At 46.4% G+C, this 23155-nt stretch overlaps 1 protein-coding gene across 9 annotated transcripts in view; it reads left to right on the top strand.

Annotated features, from left to right (window-relative positions):
- Positions 1-23155, top strand: part of SRGAP2 (SLIT-ROBO Rho GTPase activating protein 2) — a 250078-nt gene that overhangs the window by 219589 nt on the left and 7334 nt on the right. For 5 of the 9 annotated variants that reach the window (XM_050762753.1, XM_050762745.1, XM_050762815.1 and 2 more), the window contains 7 exons: positions 3114-3191; positions 4111-4245; positions 6122-6227; positions 12211-12435; positions 16506-16585; positions 19274-19454; positions 20947-21093. In XM_050762753.1, coding sequence (XP_050618710.1) covers positions 3114-3191; positions 4111-4245; positions 6122-6227; positions 12211-12435; positions 16506-16585; positions 19274-19454; positions 20947-21093 — 952 coding nt within the window. Of the gene's footprint in view, positions 1-3113; positions 3192-4110; positions 4246-6121; positions 6228-12210; positions 12436-16505; positions 16586-19273; positions 19455-20212; positions 22236-23155 lie in introns of those variants that run through there. The other 4 variants (XM_050762788.1, XM_050762780.1, XM_050762806.1 and 1 more) reach the window with 2 other exon arrangements.

Genomic DNA, 23155 nt, shown 5'->3' with positions numbered 1-23155 from the left:
AAAGTATTTTATATATATTCTAGGATCAAGCAAATAAATATATTGTGGATTTTTTAAAAATTGAGCACATAGTAGCTGCTCAAAAAACATCTGTTCCACTAAATTGATTTTTCCCAAATAGGGACCTAAGGTATTCATGAACTCCCTAAAAAACCACGGTAAAAATTTTTGTGTGTAGGCATTTAATGAGGATAGAGCTCATAACCTGTGTCAGTCTTGAAAGAGTCTGTGGCCCACTGAATGCTGGGGATTTTCACATCCTAACTATCCTCAAATCCCTTGGGAGGTAGACATTATAGTCCCCATTATATGGATGAGAAAGCTCAGTGGTGGGTGAGGGTGATTCAGGAAGGCTTAAAGGAAGAGAACGGATTTGAGGAACAATTGAAACTGAATCATGATGGGGAAAAAAAAACATTTTCATGAGGAAGGGAGCAACGTAACGTGAACATGAGATGGCTGCTATAGAAATCATTTCAGGAATTCTCCAGGAGAACAACTTTTGGCAGTGGTTGGATTCCGTGCACAATGGAAGGTTTTGTGCCATTTCCAAATAACTTATCCAAGTCTGATGAGTTTTATACTTTCATGTTCGTGTGAACTGAGAAAAAATTTGAAAGATCATGGATGTGTCACTTTGGTTATGCAAGGATTCACCTGCAGTATAATAAAAAGCCAACTGGTTTTTCTCTTTACTTTCTGGAAACCAGCCACTTATTAATGTTTCTGCTTCCAGAATCTAGAGATTCTGTCTGTTGAGCAAGAACACATAGTAGTCCCTCCAAAACATAAGTTCTCAAGAGGAAACAGAGACCAGACCTAAAGAGAGCTCCGTGTGTTCCAGGCCTGCTGCCTGATTTCCAATGAGCTCTCCTCTCATTTCTTCTTGTCCTGGACCCCCAGGCCAAGGCTACTTTTCCTTGGTGTTCTAACCTACCAAAAAGTAACCAAAAAGATGATGACACTGTTTCAGGAATTTGTTCAATGGCTTCACCAACTAGAACATAGTGAGTAGCCCGGTTTCCGAGATGACATTTGCTTATACCATGTTGTGACGTGTGGCTGTTTCTCTCAAAGCACTTGTTGTTTACATACTATATTTAAACAACATTATCTGGCTTTTACATCGCATTTGTAACTAGTATTATAGTCCTATTACACTGGTACTAATGAGGTTTTAACGTTGCCTGCCACTCTGTGAGGAATATTCTGGAGATTCCTTTACAGGAGCAGACAATTTAAGGCCTATTACAAGCCAGGTGACTACATTTCCTCTGCTTACTTCTTAATGTTGTTTCAGTTGGATTCAGAATCTGTCCTGGCCTATGTGGTTTACCTCCAGAGGTCTAGCTGATAGAATTCATCTGCTTTAGAGATAAAAGCAGATGAGGCACAAGAGGGTTTCTTAACTGAAGAAACCCTCTAACGGTGGGCAAAATGGAGCATTAGTCTATTTTGTTTTCCTAAAATAAAACTTGAGATTTCTCCAGCATGTCAAGGTTTTTGAAGGATTGTGCCATAACAGAGGGATTTTTGACAAAATGCTTAAGATTGAGACCCAGGGATCCTGAGAAAAGCTGAGCGGTCCTGATGCAATCAGAGATGCTAGTCTAGTCCAACCCCTGGGGCTGGCACTGATGACACACTTGCTGGATTTCTCACCGGTTTTGCAGTTGTGTGTGTGGTGCTGTCTGTAAGTCATGTCCATGCTCAGACTGACCAATGTGGTTCCCAACCTCTGCACTTGCACTCCAATAGGCTCCACAAGCCTGGTGTTGAAGACTGAGTATGATTGCAGCCACAAGGCCTGAGTTTGAGTCCTGGCCCTGGTTCTTACTTCCTGTATAACTTAAGGCTGGCTGTCACTCATCAGTCTCCTCATCCAGAGAATGAGATTGTTGCCAACCTTTACCTTGTTGTGACATTATTATTGTGAGCACCAAGTAATTTGTTTGTGTGAAAGCATTGATTAGCAGCAGTTACTATGCCAGCATTTTTTTTTTTCATGATTTGTTTTTCTCCTCTAATAAAACCAAGAAGTTCTTGTGCACATTATCGTAGTATAACATTCATGCATGTTTGTCTTTAGAGTAAAGCTGTAGTCAGGAACCAGTGCCTAGCACAATGTCTGGCAATACTATCCGTTGACTGATCACTTAATAGCAAGCTTGTTCAACCTGTGGCCCATGGGCTGCAGCACAAATTCGTAAACTTTCTTATAATATTATGGGATTTTGGGGGGATTTTTTCTTTCTCATCAGCTATCGTTAGAGTATTTTCTCTGTGGCCCAAGACAGTTTTTCTTCCAATGTGGTCCAGGGAAGCCAAAAGATTGGACATTCCTGACTTATAGTTTCATGTCCACTCTTTTTCGTAAGTATTGAAAGCATTGCCCCCTTGAACAATCAAACCATGTTAAAACAGCTAAAGCAATATTATAATCTCAGACCTTATGAAACTCCTGATGAGAACTAATGCCTTGACCCATTTCCCATTCTTTTTTTTTTTTTTTTTCTTTGATATAGGGTCCACTCTGTCATGCAGGCTGGAGGGCAGTGTATGATCATAGCTCATTGTAGCCTCTAACTGCCAAGTTCAAGTGAACCTCCTACCTCAGCCTCTTGAGTAGCTGGGACTACAGGCATGCTACAAGTACTGTGCCTGGCTACTTTCAAACATTTTTTAGAGACAGGGTCTCATTATGTTGCCCAGGCTAGTCTCAAACTCGCGGCCTCAAGCAGTCCTCCTGCCTCAGCTTCCTGAGTATATTTTTCTATTCTTGACCCTAGATGATTTTAAAAAAGTACCAATGGGTCACTTCCTTGCTTTACAGATGGGAACAGAGAGGCAAAGACAAGGAAAGGAATCTGCCTCATAGTCGCCCTGGAGTCAGAGGAGTCTCTAACTTGGTGCTTTCTAATGAAAACGAATGCCTAGAAATTATTCCAGTGACTTTTCCAACATCCTTGCACATGTTTTTCTCCTTTGGCCTAAAGAAGAGAGACAGCGTGCTTAAACACACACTGGTTGGGGGAGACAGGTATTCAGCTAAGCTTGCCACTGTGCTTGTGAATTTGCTTTTTCTTCTTGATCACTTTTCTGTGTATCGCCAGGACTACAGCATGAAGGAATTTTCCGGGTGTCAGGATCCCAGGTGGAAGTGAATGACATCAAAAACGCCTTTGAGAGAGGTAAGGAAACAGTCTTGAAGATAAAACCAAATATTTGCCAGCCCCCTGGGGTATTGGCTCCACCCTTTCTTCCCTAAGAGGTTCCCAGAGGTCAGGAAGCCGGCTTACCTGTCTCTTCAGAGGGTACCTGCTGTCTTGTACACATTCCCCTGTAGATATGCAGGGAAATACCAGGGCACATCCCAGTTTCCTTCTTCCTTCACAGCCCTACCCATCCTGCCTCTTTCATGCCGATGATCTGCCAAAACCCAAGAAGTTAACTATGATATCTGGGCGGTTTATGGCTTCATCTGGAACCCTTGGTGGCAGTTAATATCAAGGCTAATGCGCTTGTTCATTGTAGCCCATTTATTATTTTGTGGGCTATTAAGGTAATGGGCAAGCTTTGGCAATTTCCGTCACTGTAATGGATATATATAGTTTCAATTTGAGGTTGGCCCTATCATTAAATCTAATTACATCTGATATGAAATTTTCCATGGGGAGCTCTGGCATGATTGTTCTGTAAGTAGGTGTTCTTGTTTGCAGGCCAGGAGACGTGAGAGCCAGTCTCAGGAGCTGGCCTCCTTGGCCTCATTTTTCTCCCCTCAGGAGCTCAGTCCCAGCCTGGTTTCATGATTCTTGTGAGAGACAGTTGCTGTGTCCCATCCTCAGCCCATAGGGACCATGTCCCTGAGCCAGGCTGGCACAAGAGAGTTTATATTGATGGACTCGTCTGCCGTGCTTTCGTCCTGGAGCCCCTGAAATGGAACAGTCTTTGCTTTATCTGTTCCCTGGTCTGTCCCACTCATGGCCACCATGCTGAGCAGAAAGCTGATGGATTGGGACCAGGACATACATGGTTCACCCCCTCCCCACCGCCTGTGTATTTTTGCCTCTCTCACTCTCTTTCCTTTTTGCGGGGGTTGCTTATCCTCAGGAGAGGACCCCCTGGCCGGGGACCAGAACGACCATGACATGGATTCCATAGCTGGTGTCCTGAAGCTTTACTTCCGGGGGCTGGAACACCCTCTCTTCCCCAAGGACATCTTTCATGACCTGATGGCCTGCGTCAGTAAGTACGATTCTGGCTTCAGATTGGCTTCTGGGGCACAGCACCGGTAGCAGGAGATAAAAAGTTTCCACAGAGTCTGTGTGTTCTCATAAGCTTTTCAATAAAGTTTTTCTTTTCCCCAGTGAAATTTCTCCTCATCCTCACTCCTTCATCCCCTGGTGGGAGGGGAGCGAGGAAAGACTTTTCAGTAAGAATCTAGGACCCTCAAGTCAGGACTCCTGGCTTTTTTTTTTTTCTTCTGATTCATCTCTGGGCTTTATCTTCTTTTAGTAAAGTACCTTTACTTTCAATTATGTATTTGAAGCTTATACATCAGTGCTTGTGCTTTTCATGGTACAAGGGGGAAAAGCATAAGCGTTGCAAATATTTCATGCTTGTTGCATTAAACAAGACGTGGCTTACCTGCTAAATGTATTAATATGTGTTCTAGGAACAAAAGCCCTCTGCACATTTAAAAGTAGTAATAGGATATTTTCCCAAAGAGAAAAATATATTCTCTGCTTTATCCTCTTAGGAGTTCTCTGCCTCTAACTCTAAAATTTGGGTCTTGAAAAGCTATTCCTAGCCATTTGGTTTAGCTTGTGGTACTGGAACACCCTCTCATTTGTTTGCCAGGGAAAACAATCAATGGAAACTTGGATTAATACAGGTCAGCCTGGAAGCAGGCCCTGTCTGAGTGATGGCTGCAGAGGCTGGAGGGAGTGGTGCCTTTGAATGGAGAAAAGATCCTTCTTCCTAGGTTGACCAGATCTTCATACCTACCGAGTTTCCAGTTTCACTCAGTATCTGCCCTGAGTACTTGTCCCTCTCTGTTATCCTGAGAAATTTCCAGGGCATTTGGGAAGCTGGCTCTCTGGTTGGTTTGTTGACTTCTGTTTATGGGTGTCTAGTGGAAGTGAGTTATGTGGGTGATTAAGAATGTGATTCCCTTGGGTCATGTCTTTGTGTCTTTTTCCGACTGGGCCTAGGTGAAGTATCTTAAGCTGAACTGGGATTGCCAAGATAGTAAAGATAGTTCAAGATCCCTTGGCTGCCCAGTTCTTCCCTGGAGATACACTCTTCCTACTAATCCAGTACTTCCCATCTCTTTTTCATATAAAGGCACCCATAGAAAATGGCAGTGTTTACATGGCACACTGTGGAAGTGAGAGGCTGCCTATGATGGAGGACCTGTAATTGACCTGTAATTAACCTCTCCACAGCGCAAGAAAGCCTTTCAGGTCTCCTTCCCCATATCACTACAAACCCAGGGGCCTGCTACCTCTTGCCTCAGACCACTTTTTACTCATTTGTAATGCAGATAAGGGAGGGGGAAGATAAGCCACATTTGTCAGAGGATGAGATGGCATGTGTGGAGTGAGCAGGACAGGACTTGCACAGCCTGTCTTCCCACCAAGATGTAGGCCCTCTGAGGCTTTGTGTTGAGCAGTTATAGCAGGTTAGCGGCAGCTCTCTCTCTGTGGTTGTTTGAATAAGAGGGTGGTAGATGCTGTGGGGGACATTTCTAACCCCATTCCCTGTGCCCAAATCCAAATCCAAACTTGTTATTAATAACAAAATTACAACAACCCTAGTTCAGTTTAATTTTAATAATGTGTAATAATGAGTTTGGATTTGGATTTGGCATAGTTCCCCGTGCCCAAGAAGTATACACTACATCCTGCAATGGCAAATGCCTAGAGCCCAGCAAGTGCCCTCTTCTAACAGCCCTACCCCAAGGAGCAACAGGGATGACTTCCTGTCACTGCACCAGTGCTGTGTGTGGGCTTGATCTGATGCTGTCCGTGTTGCCCCTGCTGGTAGTAGGTACTTCTGATCATTACTTCCTGGGATCCCAGTCATAGTGGAGGATAACACATGGCTTTCTTCTTTTCAGCAATGGACAACCTGCAGGAGAGAGCTCTGCACATCCGGAAAGTCCTGCTGGTCCTGCCCAAAACCACTCTGATCATCATGAGATACCTCTTTGCCTTCCTCAATCAGTGAGTAACCTTCCCAGTGAACAGCCGGATCAGGCTTTGGCTTGGGCTACTGGAAGTTCCTCTATGGACCTATGCCTATTCACCCAACCCAACAAAATATTTATTGAGCACCTACTGTGTGCTAGCCACAGTGCTAGACTTATTTAATACATTGTTAAATAAAAGATGAAAGCCTTGATGTCATTTAGCTCCTGTTCCAGGGAAGGAAACAGACAATAACAGATATATCAGGTGGAATAAGTGCTTAGAAGAAAAATAAAAAAGAGTAAAGAAACGGGGGAGAGTGCAGGGGTCTGAATGAAAGGAGGGAGAAGCACTGTAGTTGAGGTGGACAGCAGAGACCTGTCTGAGAAGACAGTGTACAAGCAGCAACCCAGAGGAGGGGAAAGTGTGCCATGGGGCCATTTAAAACCCCAGAGTCATGGTAGTAGCAAGTTTGGATTTAGATTTGGGAAGCAATTAGAATTTTTTTTTTTTTTTTTTTTTTTTTTTGGAGACAAAGTCTCGCTCCATCTCCAGACTGGAGTACAGTAGAGCGATCTTGGCTCGCTGCAACCTCCGCCTCTTGGGTTCAAGCGATTCTGCCTCAGCCTCCTGAGTAGCTGGGACCACAGGCGTGTGCCACCATGCCCAGCTAACTTTTGTATTTTTAGTAGACACGGGGTTTCACCATGTTGGCCAGGATGGTCTTGATCTCTTGACCTCATGATCCACCCACCTCAGCCTCCCAAAGTGCTGGGATTACAGGCATGAGCCACCTTGCCTGGCATGTTATTACCTGATTTGTGTATTTTTTTTTTTTTTAACCTGCCAACTGCTTTGTGGAGAAGTTACTGGAAAGGGTCGTGAAGAGAAACAGGGAGACCCTATTCCGAGGTTACCGTCTGGTCTGGCCAGAGGTGTTAGTGGCTTAGTCTGGAGACTAGTGAAAACGGGTCAGGTTTGTGATACATTTTGAGCATAGCATTAACAGGATTTGCCCATGGATTATACATAGAATATGAAGAGAGAAATCCTAAATTGTTGGCATGAGCGACAGGGACATAGGGAGGTTGTTTATGGAGTTGGAGAAGACAAGGTGTGGAGAAAGGGATCAAGACAATGTGTTGATGTGGTAATGGTCATTTGAGGCACTTGTGAGATGTCCAAATGGAGATTTTGAACAATTGGACCTAGGAATCCAACCCTAAGGGAGAAACCAGGAGTGGAGCTGCCAATGCGGGAGTTACCCATGTACTGGTGGTATTTAGCTAATCACCCAGGGAACAGATGTGGCTACAACAAAGGTCTGAGGAGCAGAGGGACGGTGGGCATGGATGGGGCATTTCTTGTCCAAGCAGCATGTCCTTGTGTGAAGCACGCTTTGGAGTCCCCACATGACAGGAAAGGCACCAAGCAAGGACGTGATTCTTCCCCTCTGAGGCACCTCTGTCTTTTCACTTTGCTTTTGCTGCAGTTTGGCCCTCAACAGCCTAGACCAAAGGTTATACATGGGCACCCTGAGAGCCAGATAAAGCCAAAAATGTGTTCCCTTCAGGTGTCTATTGTGTCTTGAAAACAATGAAATCGTGCTTACATTTGGGGAAATTTCACTTTTTAAAGACACAGATTTCTACCTTCTTTTGAAAAATTATTAGATCTGGCGATACCGACTCTGCAATCCCTGGTGGCAGCAATTCCCTGTGGAGTAAGGGCTGTGCCCCCTCGATGGGGCAGGCACTCCCCAATTCACCACAACCCCCAGCCCTCCCCGTTGCCCCCCAGTCCCAAGGCTGAATTCAGTTGCTATTTATCATCACTCTTGCTTTGTGGTTTTCATAGAGAACAAAAATGTTTCTCTGGATCCATGAATCTATCAAAGTGGGGGAAACAAAAGGTAAACCAAGGGGCCAAGGTGTTTTCGCATATATTTCTTTGTGAAAATGAAGAGCCTTCCTACAAAGTTAGTCTCTGCTTAAAAGGAGTACAACTTTAGAGACCATTTCATAAGTGTCAGCTTGCTTCCAAGTTCGTGGTCAACCTGGCCTTCTAGGTATTTGGGTTAGTGGCCCCAGCTTGAGACCTTTTCTGGGGCACCCACACTATCATGTAGCCCCCTTGCTGGCCCTGCAGAGCTACAGAGGGTCCTTGTTCCCCAGCATCTCTTCGACATGGTTGTGTCTGCTCCATTCATCGGCCAGGCCCCGACTCAGCACCACCACTGCCTTTGGATTGAACACCCCAGTGAGTCACACAGCGTGTTCATGTGCAGCCTGGAAACTCTGCTAATTACTTTCGAGTTAGTCCCTTCAAGGCTACCAGTCATTGTCTCCCCTCGGAGACCAATACCTGCCCTCAACATGAGCCTAGTCTGTGCCCCTAGAGCGAGGAGCATGAGCTAGGTGAGCAAATGGTGATGAGGGGAAAACAGGGAGGGCTGGGGGACTGTGTGTGAAAGTACAATGGGGAGAAACAATAGAATAAGCATCCATGCAGAGTTGCTGCTTTCAGAGATGGCAGTCACTATTGAAGACAGCATAGGAATTACACCAATTCAAATTAATTCATTTTGTTTTGCTTTTATTGGGGTTTTTTCCTGATTGAAATGAGATCGATTTGCTCATCAAAGTGTTAACATTTAAAAAATGCAGCATTAATAATGAAAGTGTTTTCTAAAATAATAAATAGAATGCAGGACACAAATGATAAAGCAGACCACCTCCACAGGAAGACAACAGCCGACAGGTGTGCACTTCCGGACAGAGATAGCAGTAATTGGCAGGTAGCTCCCGATGCAGACTCTGCCTGATGGCCCAGACCATCAGGACCCTTTTTCTTCATTGCTGTGAGTCCTGGATGTATGTGTACTTTATTTCTGGCTATGGTTTGTTCTTGGATTGGACACAACACTGTCAATCTCAAGGAACCAAAAAAACTAATATCTCAGTTTCTTTGGGTCTGGAATCCAAGTATAGCTTAGCAGGGGCCCTCTGGAGAGGTAATTGCATATCATAAAAGAGTTAAAAATCCAGAACAGTGCATGCTAAAAAGTAAGTTTCCCACACTAATCCTGGTGCCCCCAAAAAGCCTCTGTTCCTAACCACAATGCTGAACCTTTTTATGAAGCATAAAAGATGACTTCAAATCAATTAGGAGAATTCACTAATAATATGAACTGAAACTGTAGAAATACAGTAGAACTCTTTGAGGACATAACATGAGTGGATATAAGTCGACACCAAAAATTTTAAAGCAGGGAGTTGTTACTAATGTTATCCATTTTAGATATTTATTTTTGTTGTTGTTGTTTGTTTGTTTTTGAGATGGAATTTTGCTCTTGTCCCCCAAGCTGGAGTGCAATGGCGCAATCTCTGCTCGTGGCAACCTCTGCCTCCCGGGTTCAAGCAATTCTCCTGCCTCAGTCTCCTGAGTAGCTGGGATTACGGGCACACGCCACCAAGCCCGACTAATTTTTTTGTATTTTTAGTAGAGACAGGGTTTCTCCATGTTGGCCAGCCTGGTCTCAAACTCCTGACCTCAGATGATCCACCTGCCTCAGCCTCCCAAAGTGCTGGGATTACAGGCGTGAGCCTGTAATTACACCATGCCTGGCCTAGATATTTCTTTAAAAATAAAAATCCAGTTTTTTATACTCTTACACTAGACACAGCCTGCAGGGACTTCAAAGATTATTAATACCATGACATTTTACACAAAACTGTGTGCATTTATATGTGCACATATATGAATTTTTCTGGGGAGAGAATCCTTAGTTTTTGTCAAGTTATTGAAGGAACTTGTGTCCCCTAAATAGTTAAGAACCACTGCTTTAGGCCGGGCGCAGTAGCTCACACCTGTAATCCCAGCACGTTGGGAGTTCAAGGTGGGTGGATCACCTGAGGTCAGGAGTTTGAGACCAGCCTGGCCAACATGGCGAAACCCTCTCTCTACTAAAAATACAAAAATTAGCCAGGCACAGTGGCACACGCTGAGGCAGGAGAATCACTTGAACCTGGGAGTCGGAGGCTGCAGTGAGCCAAGATCGTGCCACCGCACTCCAGCCTGGCGACAGAGTGAGACTCTGTCTCAAAAAAAAAAAAAAAAAAAAAAAAAAAAAAAAAAATCCCACTGCTTCAGCCCCTAAACTTAGAACCACTGTATATTGGAAAAGAAAAATGGATTTTGGTCTATATTTTGATGGGAGTAAGAAAATAGACCTAGATTCATGAGATCACAGTCCACGAAGATGTGTCTCCTCTTCAAGCTCCTGGTCATTGTAGCCACCTATGAATTGAACAGTCCTTACCTTAGCAGGCTTCCCAACATTTTTCATCTTTCACAGAGCTTTGACTCAGGACTCTCAGGACTAGAGTTTGTTTCCCTTTGACCACCAGGCTTCCCAGACACTACTGGTTTTCTTTTATGTTACCAAAACATTGTCAGATCACTCTAAAGGATCAAGGCCTTCCTCCTCTTTGTCCCTCCATGACACCAGGAACTGGCCAGGCTTGGATTAGCTACAGCTTAAGACTGTGGCACCTCACGCCTCAGTTGTGCGCACTGAGGTTACCAAGGTAATTATTGCTCCTGTCTCTCCCCAGTTTTAATTTGACTAGGAAATAGACTTAGAAACTTCCCCCAGTCTTTTCTAAATCTCTGCTCTCTTTGAACTCAGGATCCAGGGAAGGATTATACACTTTTAAGAACTCCTGTGAAGCAGTCCAATGAAATTTGTAACCTCCCCCATTGCTGGCCTCTCCTGCATTTGATTCTAGGCCCTAGAAACAGTGATTCCCAACCCTTTCTTCCCATCACGTCCATAATACCACTCTTCAAGTCCTTCAGTGATTCACAAATGGACAGGGGCTACATCTCCAGGAGGGGAGAGAACCATTGAGTCAGAGGAAATGGACTTTGTAATGTGAGACTGGATGAGGGGTACACTACAGAAACAAACTCTGCAATCAGTTCTGAAGAACAGCTACTCAGATGGAGACAGCTGAGTCTCAGGCCTCTAGTTTCCCAACAGAGGACCTTTGGTTCCTTCTCAGAATCAAATCCTGCCGATGTCCATACGGGAGACTCCTCAGCAGAGCTCACAACTCTGCAGACTATGTTGGGGAGGTATCCAGAGCTGGCCCAGCCCTCAATGCCTGGATGGGCAAGACCCAATGGGACTCATCAGGTGCAATGGCTCATTGAAGACCTTGGGTCCTTGGCCAAGGTTGGAGGTGTGGCTGGAACAGCTGCTGGCTGAGAAGGGGAGAGTTCCCAGAATAAATAAATACCCGAGAATGAAGTCAGCCTGCATCCAGAGGAAGCCCAAGCAGAAGCCAAATGGCATGCTGACCTTTTCCTGAATAAATCCTGAATGTAATAATATAGAAGGAGATTATGAACATGAAAAACAGTTGCATTCGCTGTTCTAGGAAGAAATTCACTGGCTTGGTGGAATACAACAGCTAATCAGTTGGCTATTTTTTAGTAAGTCTAGAGGCTAGAAGGGAATATCCCTAATAATTTGATTATTTTGTTATGCAAGAAGGTACACAATGCACAGTGCCTGTGCCTCTGACCATATCTTTAGCAGGGCAGCCTGAGGGTCCCTATCTGCCCTGGCAGCTTAGTGTGTTGGTGTGTAGGAGCCATATTCAGCTCTGCAGAGTGACATGTTCTCAAGGTCATGTGGCTTTTTGTAGATAAGATCTGAAGATAGGGATGAGGATGGGGTGGTAAGTAGAATTTGAAATGGGAGCTGGAAAGAGAGAATGGGTCAGAGCTGCAAATTAGCTACCTCTAGTTTGCTTTTCCTGAACTCCTGAATGACCATTCTGGTGGTTACTCTTCTCCCCAGCTTACTTTCTGGAAAGCCTCTGACACCCAGAAAGGCAGGTGGCAATTTGTGGACCTTCTGCTTTTGCTCTTGGCAGCGCCTCCTGTGATTGTGTTTTCTGGGCATTCATGCGAGAGCTTTCCAGCTTACCCCCTTTCCCTTCTCCTCCAGTTTATCACAGTTCAGTGAAGAGAACATGATGGACCCCTACAACCTCGCCATCTGCTTCGGGCCCTCGCTGATGTCAGTGCCGGAGGGCCACGACCAGGTGTCCTGCCAAGCCCACGTGAATGAGCTGATCAAAACCATCATCATCCAGCATGAGAACATCTTCCCAAGCCCCAGGGAGCTGGAGGGCCCTGTCTACAGCAGAGGAGGAAGCATGGAGGATTACTGGTAGGGGGCTTGGGACGGGAGGAGGGGAGGGATTCACTAGCACACACTGGCATGGGAGCCAGATGGCCACACGAAAACCAAAGGGAAACACCCAGATCCTCCCAACTCCTCACTCCCAGGCTGCCAGGGTCTGGGGATGGTATAGGCAGCCCCCACCTCGGCCCCACCCACAGACTAAATGCCACTTCTTGCCACCTCCCTTTTTGATGAGTTCTGAGTGGCAAGGGACTATTTTGAAAGATACAACATTAATTGTGATACTAATCTCTAAGAAAGGACTTTTTATAAAGTTGCATCTTTATTAATCAACAGTGTCTCTTGGGCTTCTACTCTGCTCTGTATTGTGAGAAAAACCATCCTGGGTCCCAGGGAATTGCCTTCTTATTGGGAAGAGTTTAGATAAAAGGCATATATTCCTGACTGAGTTTGGTAAGCTGGCACTTCAGAATGATTTTAGAAATTTGTGAAGAGAAAGAAGGGTCAGCCTTGTTTTTGGCAGGTTAGGGATGGTCCTCCCCTGAAGCAGCATTCCATTCTGTGGGGCCAGGTTTTCCATGACCTAGCTTCGGAACAGAGATCTAAAAGGAATCCCTGGGATATATCTTTGCTAGACCCCTCTGTTAGACAAAGAAAAAATCACTATTTCCATTTTATGGATGAAGTCGCTGCAACCCAGAAAGCCCAGTGACAGTATTTTAGGCCACTCTAGTGATGGGAATTTAACCCCAATCTCATCTCTTAGTACAGGATACAGTCCGTTACCCCATGCCACCTGCCATGGTACCATTTACAGTGTCATTTTTTTACTAAACACAAAGACAACTGCCTCTCTCTTTTAATCCCTAATGTCCCTACCTCCCCCCTCCTCCTCCCCCTCCCTTCTTCCCCTAAATAGTGTTTCAGCCTGAGCTGAAAGCACAAGCCAGCCCAAATCGGATTCCGTCTGAATTCAACATCTGGAACCAATTCGGCCAGCCCCATTGCTATCGACTGAGGTAGGGGAGGACAGGGGAGGTTGTTTACTTAATGAGAGGCCAATTGGGCCACACTTCTCCCTGGCCCCCACAGAACATCCTCTTGCCCAAAGAGTGAAGAACGTGGCATTTGTGTTCTGTGAACATAGTAATATCAGTGACATCCCTGGGTTCATCCCTCTCTGCTGTACTGCAGATTTCAGTGTCTGGGTCCAAGCTGGAGGAACCTATGCTGGCCAGCTGGGAGAGAAAGCTTTTTGTCACCGACAGATGGTTGGTGGTGACTGGGGAGGTTGTTGGTCACTTTAGGTCTCAGCCTACTGGATGATGAGCTCCAGGGAGCTGTCCTTGTGCATGTGACTTAGAGCTTTGGTTTTTCCCCTTGCATGAGTGGTGGAAAGCTGTAGAATAGCATTTCCTTCCTTCTAAAATCAGGCAGAACCTCCGCCCTCACTTCTCAAACATCAAACCACTGCAGGCTGTGTTCCAGTGCCCAGGGCACACAGATCCCTACAGCCCTGGCCCCTGAGTCCCAGCCCAGTGGGACAGAGTCCTGGAGGGGTGTGGCTCACGGGCACAGACAGGCGGGTGCCTTCCTCTAGTTTCCTCCAAGTTCTTCTCCCAACCTACCCACCTGTTTCTTGTGCACTCAACATTTATTAGCAGCCTCTGGAAAAACCACAGGATTAGTCAGGGAATATTACTACCACAGACTGGGTGGGAGGCCAGAAGCACCTGAGGAACAAGAGTCGGCGACCTTGGGTTGAGAGGGACCTGTGAAACCACTGGATTCACACCCACCTGGAAGGTTCATGGCCTCTCCTCTCCCTTCTTTGGGAAGTGAGAGAAGTGCCAGCCCTGGGAGCTAAGGCGGTGAAGGAGGTGAGTGAGGGTGGTAGAAGGGGAGATAGAGCACTGAGAAGAGAATGGAGAATGGTCAGGAGACCCAAACAGCCACGGAAAGGAGAGCACCAGGCCACATGGCCTCCCCACAGCTGTGGAGAGGAGAGACAAATCCATTTCACCACGCTTTCCGGTCCTGAAACTGGAACCCAGTTTTCTAGGACTACCTGTTGGGTGGCATGGTGGGCTGCTCCTGAGACCTCAGGTATTTTTGGGCCTGGGTGGGTGCACAAGGGCAAAGGCTGGGGATGAGGTGTGTTTCGAGAGAAGCATAGGATTTTAGGGCTAGAAGAGACCTCAGAAAGCATCCTCTTGCCTTTCTCATAAAGCAGTGGTTTTCCAAGTGAGGTCCCTGGACCAACAGCGTCTGTGTCACAAAGGACTGGTTAGAAATGCACATTATTTGGCTCCACGAAGACCCAGGGACACAGAAACTCTGAGGGTGGGGCAGTGTTTTTTAACAAGCCTTCCATGGCTCCCTGAAGTTTAGAACTATTGCCTTACTGGCTGGCCATGTAAATAAACTTGAAGCCCTGAGGGAAGTTTGCCTTTGAACCTCTCCCCCGCCACCCCTAGCACCTCACGGGTTTCCAGAACATCACAAAATTCATCAGATTCATCAGATGGTTTTTAGCCCTAGAAAACAGTGAGAAATTGTGCCTACATTTTTTGACAAAGAGGAATCTCCATTTATATTCTTCTAGAATGTTCTCTGGAGCCTGGGAAACCTCCTTACAAGTGACTTGCTCTACACAGGACGAGTTCTGAACTGGTCACCCAGTCTGTGAGGAACTTCCCAGGAGTGTAGGATCCATCTCATGGGGAAAGAGGCTGGAGGGTTCCAAGGTGGAAACTGTGCGGCCAGGCTGCCGGGCTGAATGGGTGATGGTGCTTTCACACAACTGCCTGGAAAGCCTCACCTGTTACTGCCTACTACCAGAGGAAGAACTTTAGAAATGAACAGTTTCTGTACTTTTCAGGAAGTAAGAACTTCCTGGTGCCCATCCTCATGAATGCTGAAGTCCACGAGCCAGGAGATCAGGAATAGAAATGACTTTCCTAGTAACCTGCCTATCCTTTCTCGATTCCTTACACTGGATTTTTTTTTTTTTTTTTTAAAGACAAGATCTTGCTCTGTCACCCAGGCCAGAGTGCAGTGGCACGATCATGGCTCACTGCAGCCTCGACCTCCCAGACTCAAGCAATCCTCCCACCTCAGCCTCCAGAGTAGCTAGAACCACAGCATGCACACTGACTTTTTTTTTTTCTTCTTTTTTTGTAGAGACAGGATCTCACTAAGTTGCCCAGACTGGTCCCAAACTCCTAGACTCAAATGATCCTCCCAAAGTGGTGGGATTACAAGCGTGAGCCACTGTGCCTGACCTACCCTGAATGATTTTAAATTTCATGAATTATTTCAAGAACTTGACCCAGCTTCTATCCACTGCCCTCTAGTCCATAGCAAACTCCTGTCCTCTAGCCCACAGCAGATTCTTCCTCCCCTACTTTTGTTTCCCACCCACTCCTATGACTCGCCTTCCACTTTTTCACCAGTTCACAGTCTAAACTACAAAGCAACCTAGAGGCACCAACCAAAATGAGAAAGAAGGGAAGCAAGTACTATTTATTAAGCACCCGCTCTGTGCCAAACTTGTTACTAAATTACTTTATTAAGTCCTCACACAGCTGAGGATATAGATCATTATCTTCAGTTTATAGATGAAGCAGCTGAGGCTTAAGGGGATTAAGTAACTTGCCCAGGATCACACAGCTACCAAGTATCAGAGCTGGTTTTTGGATCCAGTTTTATCTGATGCCGAAGCCCAGTGTTTCCCTTCCACCCTGCTTCCCCCTTGAAAACCAGGAATGAATTCACGTAGAGAATCAGCCCTTGAGGAGTTGAGTTGTTCTCTATTTTCTAAAGAATTTAGCTTATACCTTCGAAAGGGCTTCCCTTTGTCTTGAGATATTCTAAGTTCCAAGTAGTCTCAAGTGGTTTTTGTAGCAGGAGCTAGACTGGAAAAACTCTAGAGCTTTGTATTTCATTATAAGCATTTGTCTATTGTGTGTAGTTAGAATATAGAGAGAGTAAGATGGATTCAGTGCCCTTGCGCCAGGGAGGCTGTATGAAGGGGAAGAGGAGAATTTTATAAGCAAATGTTAATGTCCCGGTCCCTCTTGCTTCTGTTGCAGTGATAGCCCTCATGGAGAGACTACCTCGGTTGAAGACTCAACCCAGGATGTGACTGCAGAGCACCACACGAGTGATGACGGTACGAGGCCCTGCTTCCTGGTCAGTGGGGATGCCAGAGGTGAAGCAGAAGGAAGTGATTATATATCCTGTGCATCTAATGAACCTGTATGCCCAGTGGTCCCCTGAGGACAGGCAGTGAGCTCCCTGTCTCAATTTCATTCTCTTCCTTCCTTGGAGAGATAGCCCACCTTCTCAAATAGAATTGCTCTGTATTAAACCAGAGGTGAAGAACTAGGCCTTCCATAGCCCTTCAGCCTTCTTGCCCCACCTCCCAGCTCCTTGTCTGGCCTGAGTGCAGCATGATGTTGGTGCCTTATAGCCTAGACTCCTGCCAGACAGCAGGAGAACAAAGTGAAGGAAATTTCATTTGAAAAACAGTAAGCAATTGGGTGTGGTGGCTCACGCCTGTAATCCCAACACTGGAAGGCCCAGGAGGGAGGATCACTTGAGTTCAAGAATTCAAGACCAGCCTGGGCAACATAGCCAGACCCTGTCTCTTAAAAAAAAAAAAAAAAATAGTCTGGCATGGTGGTGTGCAGCATCCCTGTAGTGCCAGCTACTTGGGAGGCTGATGTAGGAAGATCCCTTAAGCCCAGGAGTTCAAGGCTGCAACAGGCTATGATTGTGCTACAGTATTCCAGCCTGAGTGAGACAGTGAGACCCTGTCTCAAAAAAAAAAAAAAGAAACAGTAAGCCTGGGGTGCGAAATAGCAGAGCTGAGTGCCCTGAACCCAACAGAAGCAAGCCAGAGAGAGTGGGAATGAGGATGTAGAAACCACATGCTTTCACACCTACCGACTGGAAAAACTGACCCTTTCCAAAGTACAGACGTGCGAGTGCCAAGCAGCCTGGTGGGCGTGCATCAAGGGGAGGAATGCTCAGCTGTCATCCTCAGGCCCCTCAGCAGTGCCCATGCTTTGTGAGGGTCTGTCCAGCCAGCACATTTCCCCTGCTTCCAACAGCTCCACACCTCCATTTCTGGATCACATGGGCTCTGGAAGTCTCAGCAGCTGACAAGGGGCCTCAGAATTTTCTGGGCACAAGAATGAAATGGCACAGTCTGTGGAGCTTTCCCTGTTCCTGCCTTGCTGGGAATTCTGCAATTCTTGGCCAGCTTTTAAAGGAGAAAAAAAAATAGGACTGCTTATTTAGATCCTGATGTCGTAAGGATCCATATGATCATTTGCTACATTCGAGGAGGGGAGTAGGTGAACTAGGAAAATTAGTAGTGGGTTAGAGCCTACCTCGTGGCCAGCTCTGCTAGAGGCTTTCTGTATGTTATCCCTTAATCCCTAGTGAAATTGATATGGCTGCTATTTTACAGTTGAGAAAATGCAGGTCAGGGAGGTCGAGTAACGTTCCCGAGGCTATAGAGAACTGAGATGGGTATATTTAGACAGGCCTTCTCTGACCAGCCTCCTATAGTGAAATCTCCAACCCCTCCTGTTCAGGAGCAGACCCACCAGCTAGGGCCATCTAGGCATGGTCTTATTTTTAAGCAGCCTTTCTCTCTACTTCCCAGAATAGCTGACTTTCATCTCAGGTTCCAGCTTTCTGGGAGCCTTCTCTTTGCTCTTTGATCTCTACCGCAGCCTAGCACAGATGAAGATAATGATAACAATAAGTCATGCACACATACCACTTACTGTGGGCCGGACACTGTTCTAAGCACTTTTACAAATTGTAATTCATTGACCTTCATAACAACTTCATGAAAAAGACACTATCATTATCTCCATGTTACAGATGAGGAGACAGAAGCCCATACAAAAATGAAGATACATTGCATTTGTAAACCCCTTTTACTTTTTCAGGTTACTTTCATGTGCATTTTTTTCATAGATTGGTCACAAAATATATTTCCATATATTTTGCTCCTTGGAAAGTTGATTGAGCAAGTTATTTTCTCTTTATAGTGACAAAAAGTTCACATTCTACTTACTACGGGGAATGGATAACATAAAATATTTAGAATACAGTATGATACATTTTCTACAATTATTGGAATTATTATATAATCAGAAAAGAAATAATGCTTAAAAATATAGTATGGCAAGTTTGATGATAGACGTCAAAAGCATAAAGAGCTTTAAAAGAAGTTACTGTGGAAAGCAGGGGATGCGGCTGGGCACGGTGGCTCATGCCTGTAATCCCAGCACTTTGGGAGGCCAAGGCGGGCAGATCACGAGGTCAGGAGATCGAGGCCATCCTGGCTAACATGGTGAAACCCATCTCTATTAATAATACAAAAAATTAGCTGGGCGTGGTGGCACACGTCTGTAGTCCCAGCTACTCGGGAGGCTGAGGCAGGAGAATCACTTAAACTCGGGAGGCAGAGGTTGCGGTGAGCCAAGATCGAGCCACTGCACTCCAGCCTGAGTGACAGAGTAAGACTGTGTCTCAAAAAAAAAGAAAAAGCAGGGGATGTTGAGTTGTGTTTTGATGTGTTTCATCAGGCAGGTAAGAGAGAAGAAGATTCCTGGTAGAGGGAACAGTGTGAGCAAAGGCAGGTAAAAGATGATACCAGTGCTTTCAGGATAATGGTACAGTCTGCATGGGAATTTCTTGCTTTATAGATCATCCATGGCTTCGTTTTCTAAGTTATCTTCCCACCACTGTTAAGTTCAGCTAATTCAGCTTTTCCACCCAGTTTCCTGAGTCTGCAGGTCCCAAGAACGTGTGTTTACTTCTTTTCCACCCTTCTCAGAATGTGAGCCCATCGAGGCCATTGCCAAGTTTGACTACGTGGGCCGGACAGCCCGAGAACTGTCCTTTAAGAAGGGAGCATCCCTGCTGCTTTACCAGCGGGCTTCCGACGACTGGTGGGAAGGCCGGCACAATGGCATCGACGGACTCATCCCCCATCAGTACATCGTGGTCCAAGACACGTACGTTGGGCCCATGGCATCTTTGCGGGTGGTCCCCAGCTGCTCTATGAGAGTGAGACTTCATTTCTGGAGCCATAGGACTATGAGGGAGGCCAACCCCTGGGGGGTCCGGTGCAGTCCTGAGGCTCACACAGTTCCTTGAAGAGCCCCCCCACCCCACTCCCTGCACTCAGTGGAGAATTTTTTTAAATCTCTCCACTATCTGTGCCCCCTGCAAATCACCCCCTAATCCAGTCATTTTAGAAACCTGCCAGCCAGCCAGCACTCATCCATATTTATACCTGATGAGTGATAACAAGGGGTTTTTATTTGACCACCTATATTTCTTTTCTCGAAAGATCAGGCTGGGAAAACATTTTTGCCTCCCTTTTTTTTTTTTTTTTTTGACAACTATGCTCACCCCAACCTGTTGAGCTACTCTTCCACTTGCAAACTAAAATGACTAGTTTTCTAGGAGAAATCCGGCTTAAGCAGTCTTATGGAAGTGACCTAGTTCATTTAATCAAGATGAGGTTGATTTGGGGTAAGATGGGGGAAGGAGGGAAAAGGATGTCAAGGAACAAAGGAAACCTGAACTGGTCCCAGAGAGATCTCATCTGATAGGCTGCTGGTTGATTCTCACACTTTGAAGCAGTTGTCCCGTGGGCCCACCCAAGCCTGCCCCCTGTCCCTTTGCCCTGCCTCTGTCCCCAGCTCCCCTCCCTTGGATACGATGCTGTCAGTGTTTTTAGTCCTTCCCTTAATATTATTTTTTAAAGGTTGATATCCTGAGTGAGTCTGCACCCTCCCAGCCTCTTCCCGGCTCGTTCTGCAGGGAAATCCTCCCTCTGTTGATAGCATCGCAAACCTGGTGGCAATCTGTGCGTGGACAGGACCCTCCCAAATTTAGCATTATGACTTCACTACAGGATCAAGAGAAGATGAATTGTGGGGGAGAAGGGGCTTTCTTTGTCATCAGTAGCCAGAGGGGCCAGGAGAGCAGTGGAGAGACCTGGGACCGGCTTGGATGCTCTGAGCGGGCCTAGAGGCGCTACGACAGTGTGTGGCGGTGTCCTGCCACGACGCCGCCATCTCCAGAGCCACCACACAGTTGACTGTCCTTACCCGGCAGTGCTCAGGACCTCAGCTGATAAACCACAACCTGGACTTGCCGCCTCCTTCTCCAGGAGGCCGCCCCAGCACGGCCTCCCCAGGAAGCAGCATGGGGTAGAAGGCAGATGCCTCGAATCCAGGTGTCCCCTAGCCACGCTTTCCTGAGGAGCTGAGGAGCCCGCAGAACTCAGTGGATTATTTATTTTTATTTAAACGACCCTTCAAAGGCCCTTAGGTTTCCTTGCCTCTGCTCACAGAACTAGCCCAGCCAGGTGTCGCTGCTGCCTCAGAGCTGTGTGGGGTCGCGTGTGTGTCGGGGGGCCATCTTGCCGATTTAACACTGCTTTTTGTGTTGTTGTTGTTTTCCCTCCTCCCTGCCTGCCTGCCCCTTCTCCCCCAGCGAGGACGGTGTCGTGGAGAGGTCCAGCCCCAAGTCTGAGATTGAGGTCATTTCTGAGCCACCTGAAGAAAAGGTGACAGCCAGAGCGGGGGCCAGCTGTCCCAGTGGGGGTCATGTAGCCGATATTTATCTTGCAAACATCAACAAGTAAGCTCTGCTTTTCATTTTCTGCTCCCCTGAATGACTTGCAACACCCAGCCTCACCCTCTGGCCTAACCCCCCATCTCCATTCCTGTGCTGCACGTAGGGCTCCCAGCTCCCCCAGCCTAACAGTTTGCATGTGGTCACTGCTGCTGCAAGGCGGACAGGGCTGAGGATGCTGCTACAAGCCTCGGGGCAGGCCCACATCTCCAGCTAGCTGCCCTCGTGCTGTGGAAGGGTGCTTTACTATGTGTTCCCGCAGTGTCTGTCCACCCAGACCTTTGTGGCAGTCTTACAGCTAAAACTTTGACCAAAGCTTTGGTCACTTTATGCAACCTGGTTTTGTACTGTTTCTCAGAGGTGCCTTCTTTTTTCCAATCCATACTCAAATAATAGTCTTTGATGTCTGTCTTCCTTGACCCGTGTTCGTGCAAAGATTCAAAGTCTGTGTGTGGCTTCTACTAGGCTGATGTTACACCAGGTGGGTTTATTGAGATATCATGTGTCTGTTCCTCCCCCTGTCCTGCATTCACTCCTGTGGAGGAAAGGAGGCCACAATGTCCCTAAAGAAAGCTTTGTCCTGAGCTCTTCATTCATTGGCTAACCCCTACCTAGCTCCCTTTTCTTCTGCCCTTTCACACCGGGAGAAATAATTTTCCATTTTGTTCCTATTGCTTTGGCCCTGTGTACTATTCTACCCCCTTAGTCCCTTTGCAGATCCCCACTCCTGCTCAGCAGGCTCTTACCTCTGACCCCCAGCTTTCATTGTGGCTGTTAGCAACATCCTGGGGTTTTAACTCCACCCACGCCCGATCTGGCTGTCTAGAGGGATTCTACGCCTGCGTGCTGCCGCCTCCCCAAGAGGCATTCGGGTTATTGGAGAACTAATCTCATCTCAAGGGGCCAGACACCAAGTCCCAAAGCCTACAGACCTCTTTCCGCCAGACCCTGAAACCTGGCCCCGTGCCAGCAGGATGACAAGCCCCAGGGCGCTCCTGATGAATATGGATTGGAGATGATGTACAGTTTTTATTCCCCTCTGGCTTTTGAGGAATGAAATGATTTGCACTTTGAAAACCTGTTAACCATAGCCTCTGGACACTGAGACTGGAAGGAGAATAAAGGATGCTTGTTGTTTTTAAACTATACCAGGTTTCCCAGATCTCTTGGCTTTTTTCCACCCAGACGGTAGCAGGGGGAGTGGTTGGGGCACGTGGCTCTTTTCCATCTCTTTCACCCTCAAGTTAGTAAAGTCATTTATTCAGATCACTTACTGAGTGTAGTTATAATTTAATTCAGACCAGTGAAAAAAAAATTGAGGAGTTTCTGTTTCCCTTCAGCACACTGCCCTGCTGGGAGGGCAAGCCAATATCAAGGAACTGTGGGCTAATCACATTTTTTTTCTTATTTACAATTCTATGTTAATTATAACCCTACAATCAAAAGGCCATAATCCTATACTTAACCCAGAAACCAAGGCAGGGTGGGTGGAGGAAGAGTTAGATAATAAGTTAAGTACATATTTTTAAGCCATCATATATTTGATACCATTTGTGCATAGAAATTGTAGAGAGTAATAACTGAAATGGTAAACAAAAAAAGAAAAAAAAAAAGAGTATCTGGTAGAAAGTTAAGGTGGTTCCCTTGATCTCCTTGCTTGCTGGCGTCAGGAGTCTTGGGATGGGGTTCTTGGAGGACAAGCCTCATCACCTGGTGGGTGGGTGAGCGGCGGCCCCCGGGCATGTCTGGCCCTTAGAAGTGAGTTGGCCTTTCAGTCTTACCTCCTGTCCCCCACACCACTCCTCCTCCGAAGTTCCTTCAGTTTCCTGAGTGCTCAGGTTCTCTCTCACCCCTGGGCCCTCACACCTGATGTCTCCTCACCTGGTCACCTCCTCCTCTCCCTTCAAGACTCAGCCCAAAGACTTAGCTCTTTGGGAAAGCCCTTTTGACATCCCTGAGTTCCCCAGGCTGAGTGAGGTGCCCTTATGCTGTATTCCAAAGGCACTTTGAGTACCTTTTGGTACTCACGCTGCACTCAGATCCCCCAACAGATTGAGCTCCTTGAACC

The sequence above is a fragment of the Macaca thibetana genome, chromosome 1 (assembly GCF_024542745.1).
Source record: "Macaca thibetana thibetana isolate TM-01 chromosome 1, ASM2454274v1, whole genome shotgun sequence".
Lineage (NCBI taxonomy): Eukaryota > Metazoa > Chordata > Mammalia > Primates > Cercopithecidae > Macaca > Macaca thibetana.
Note: the sequence above shows the minus strand (reverse complement) of the source record. Positions and strands in the feature narration are given on the sequence as shown.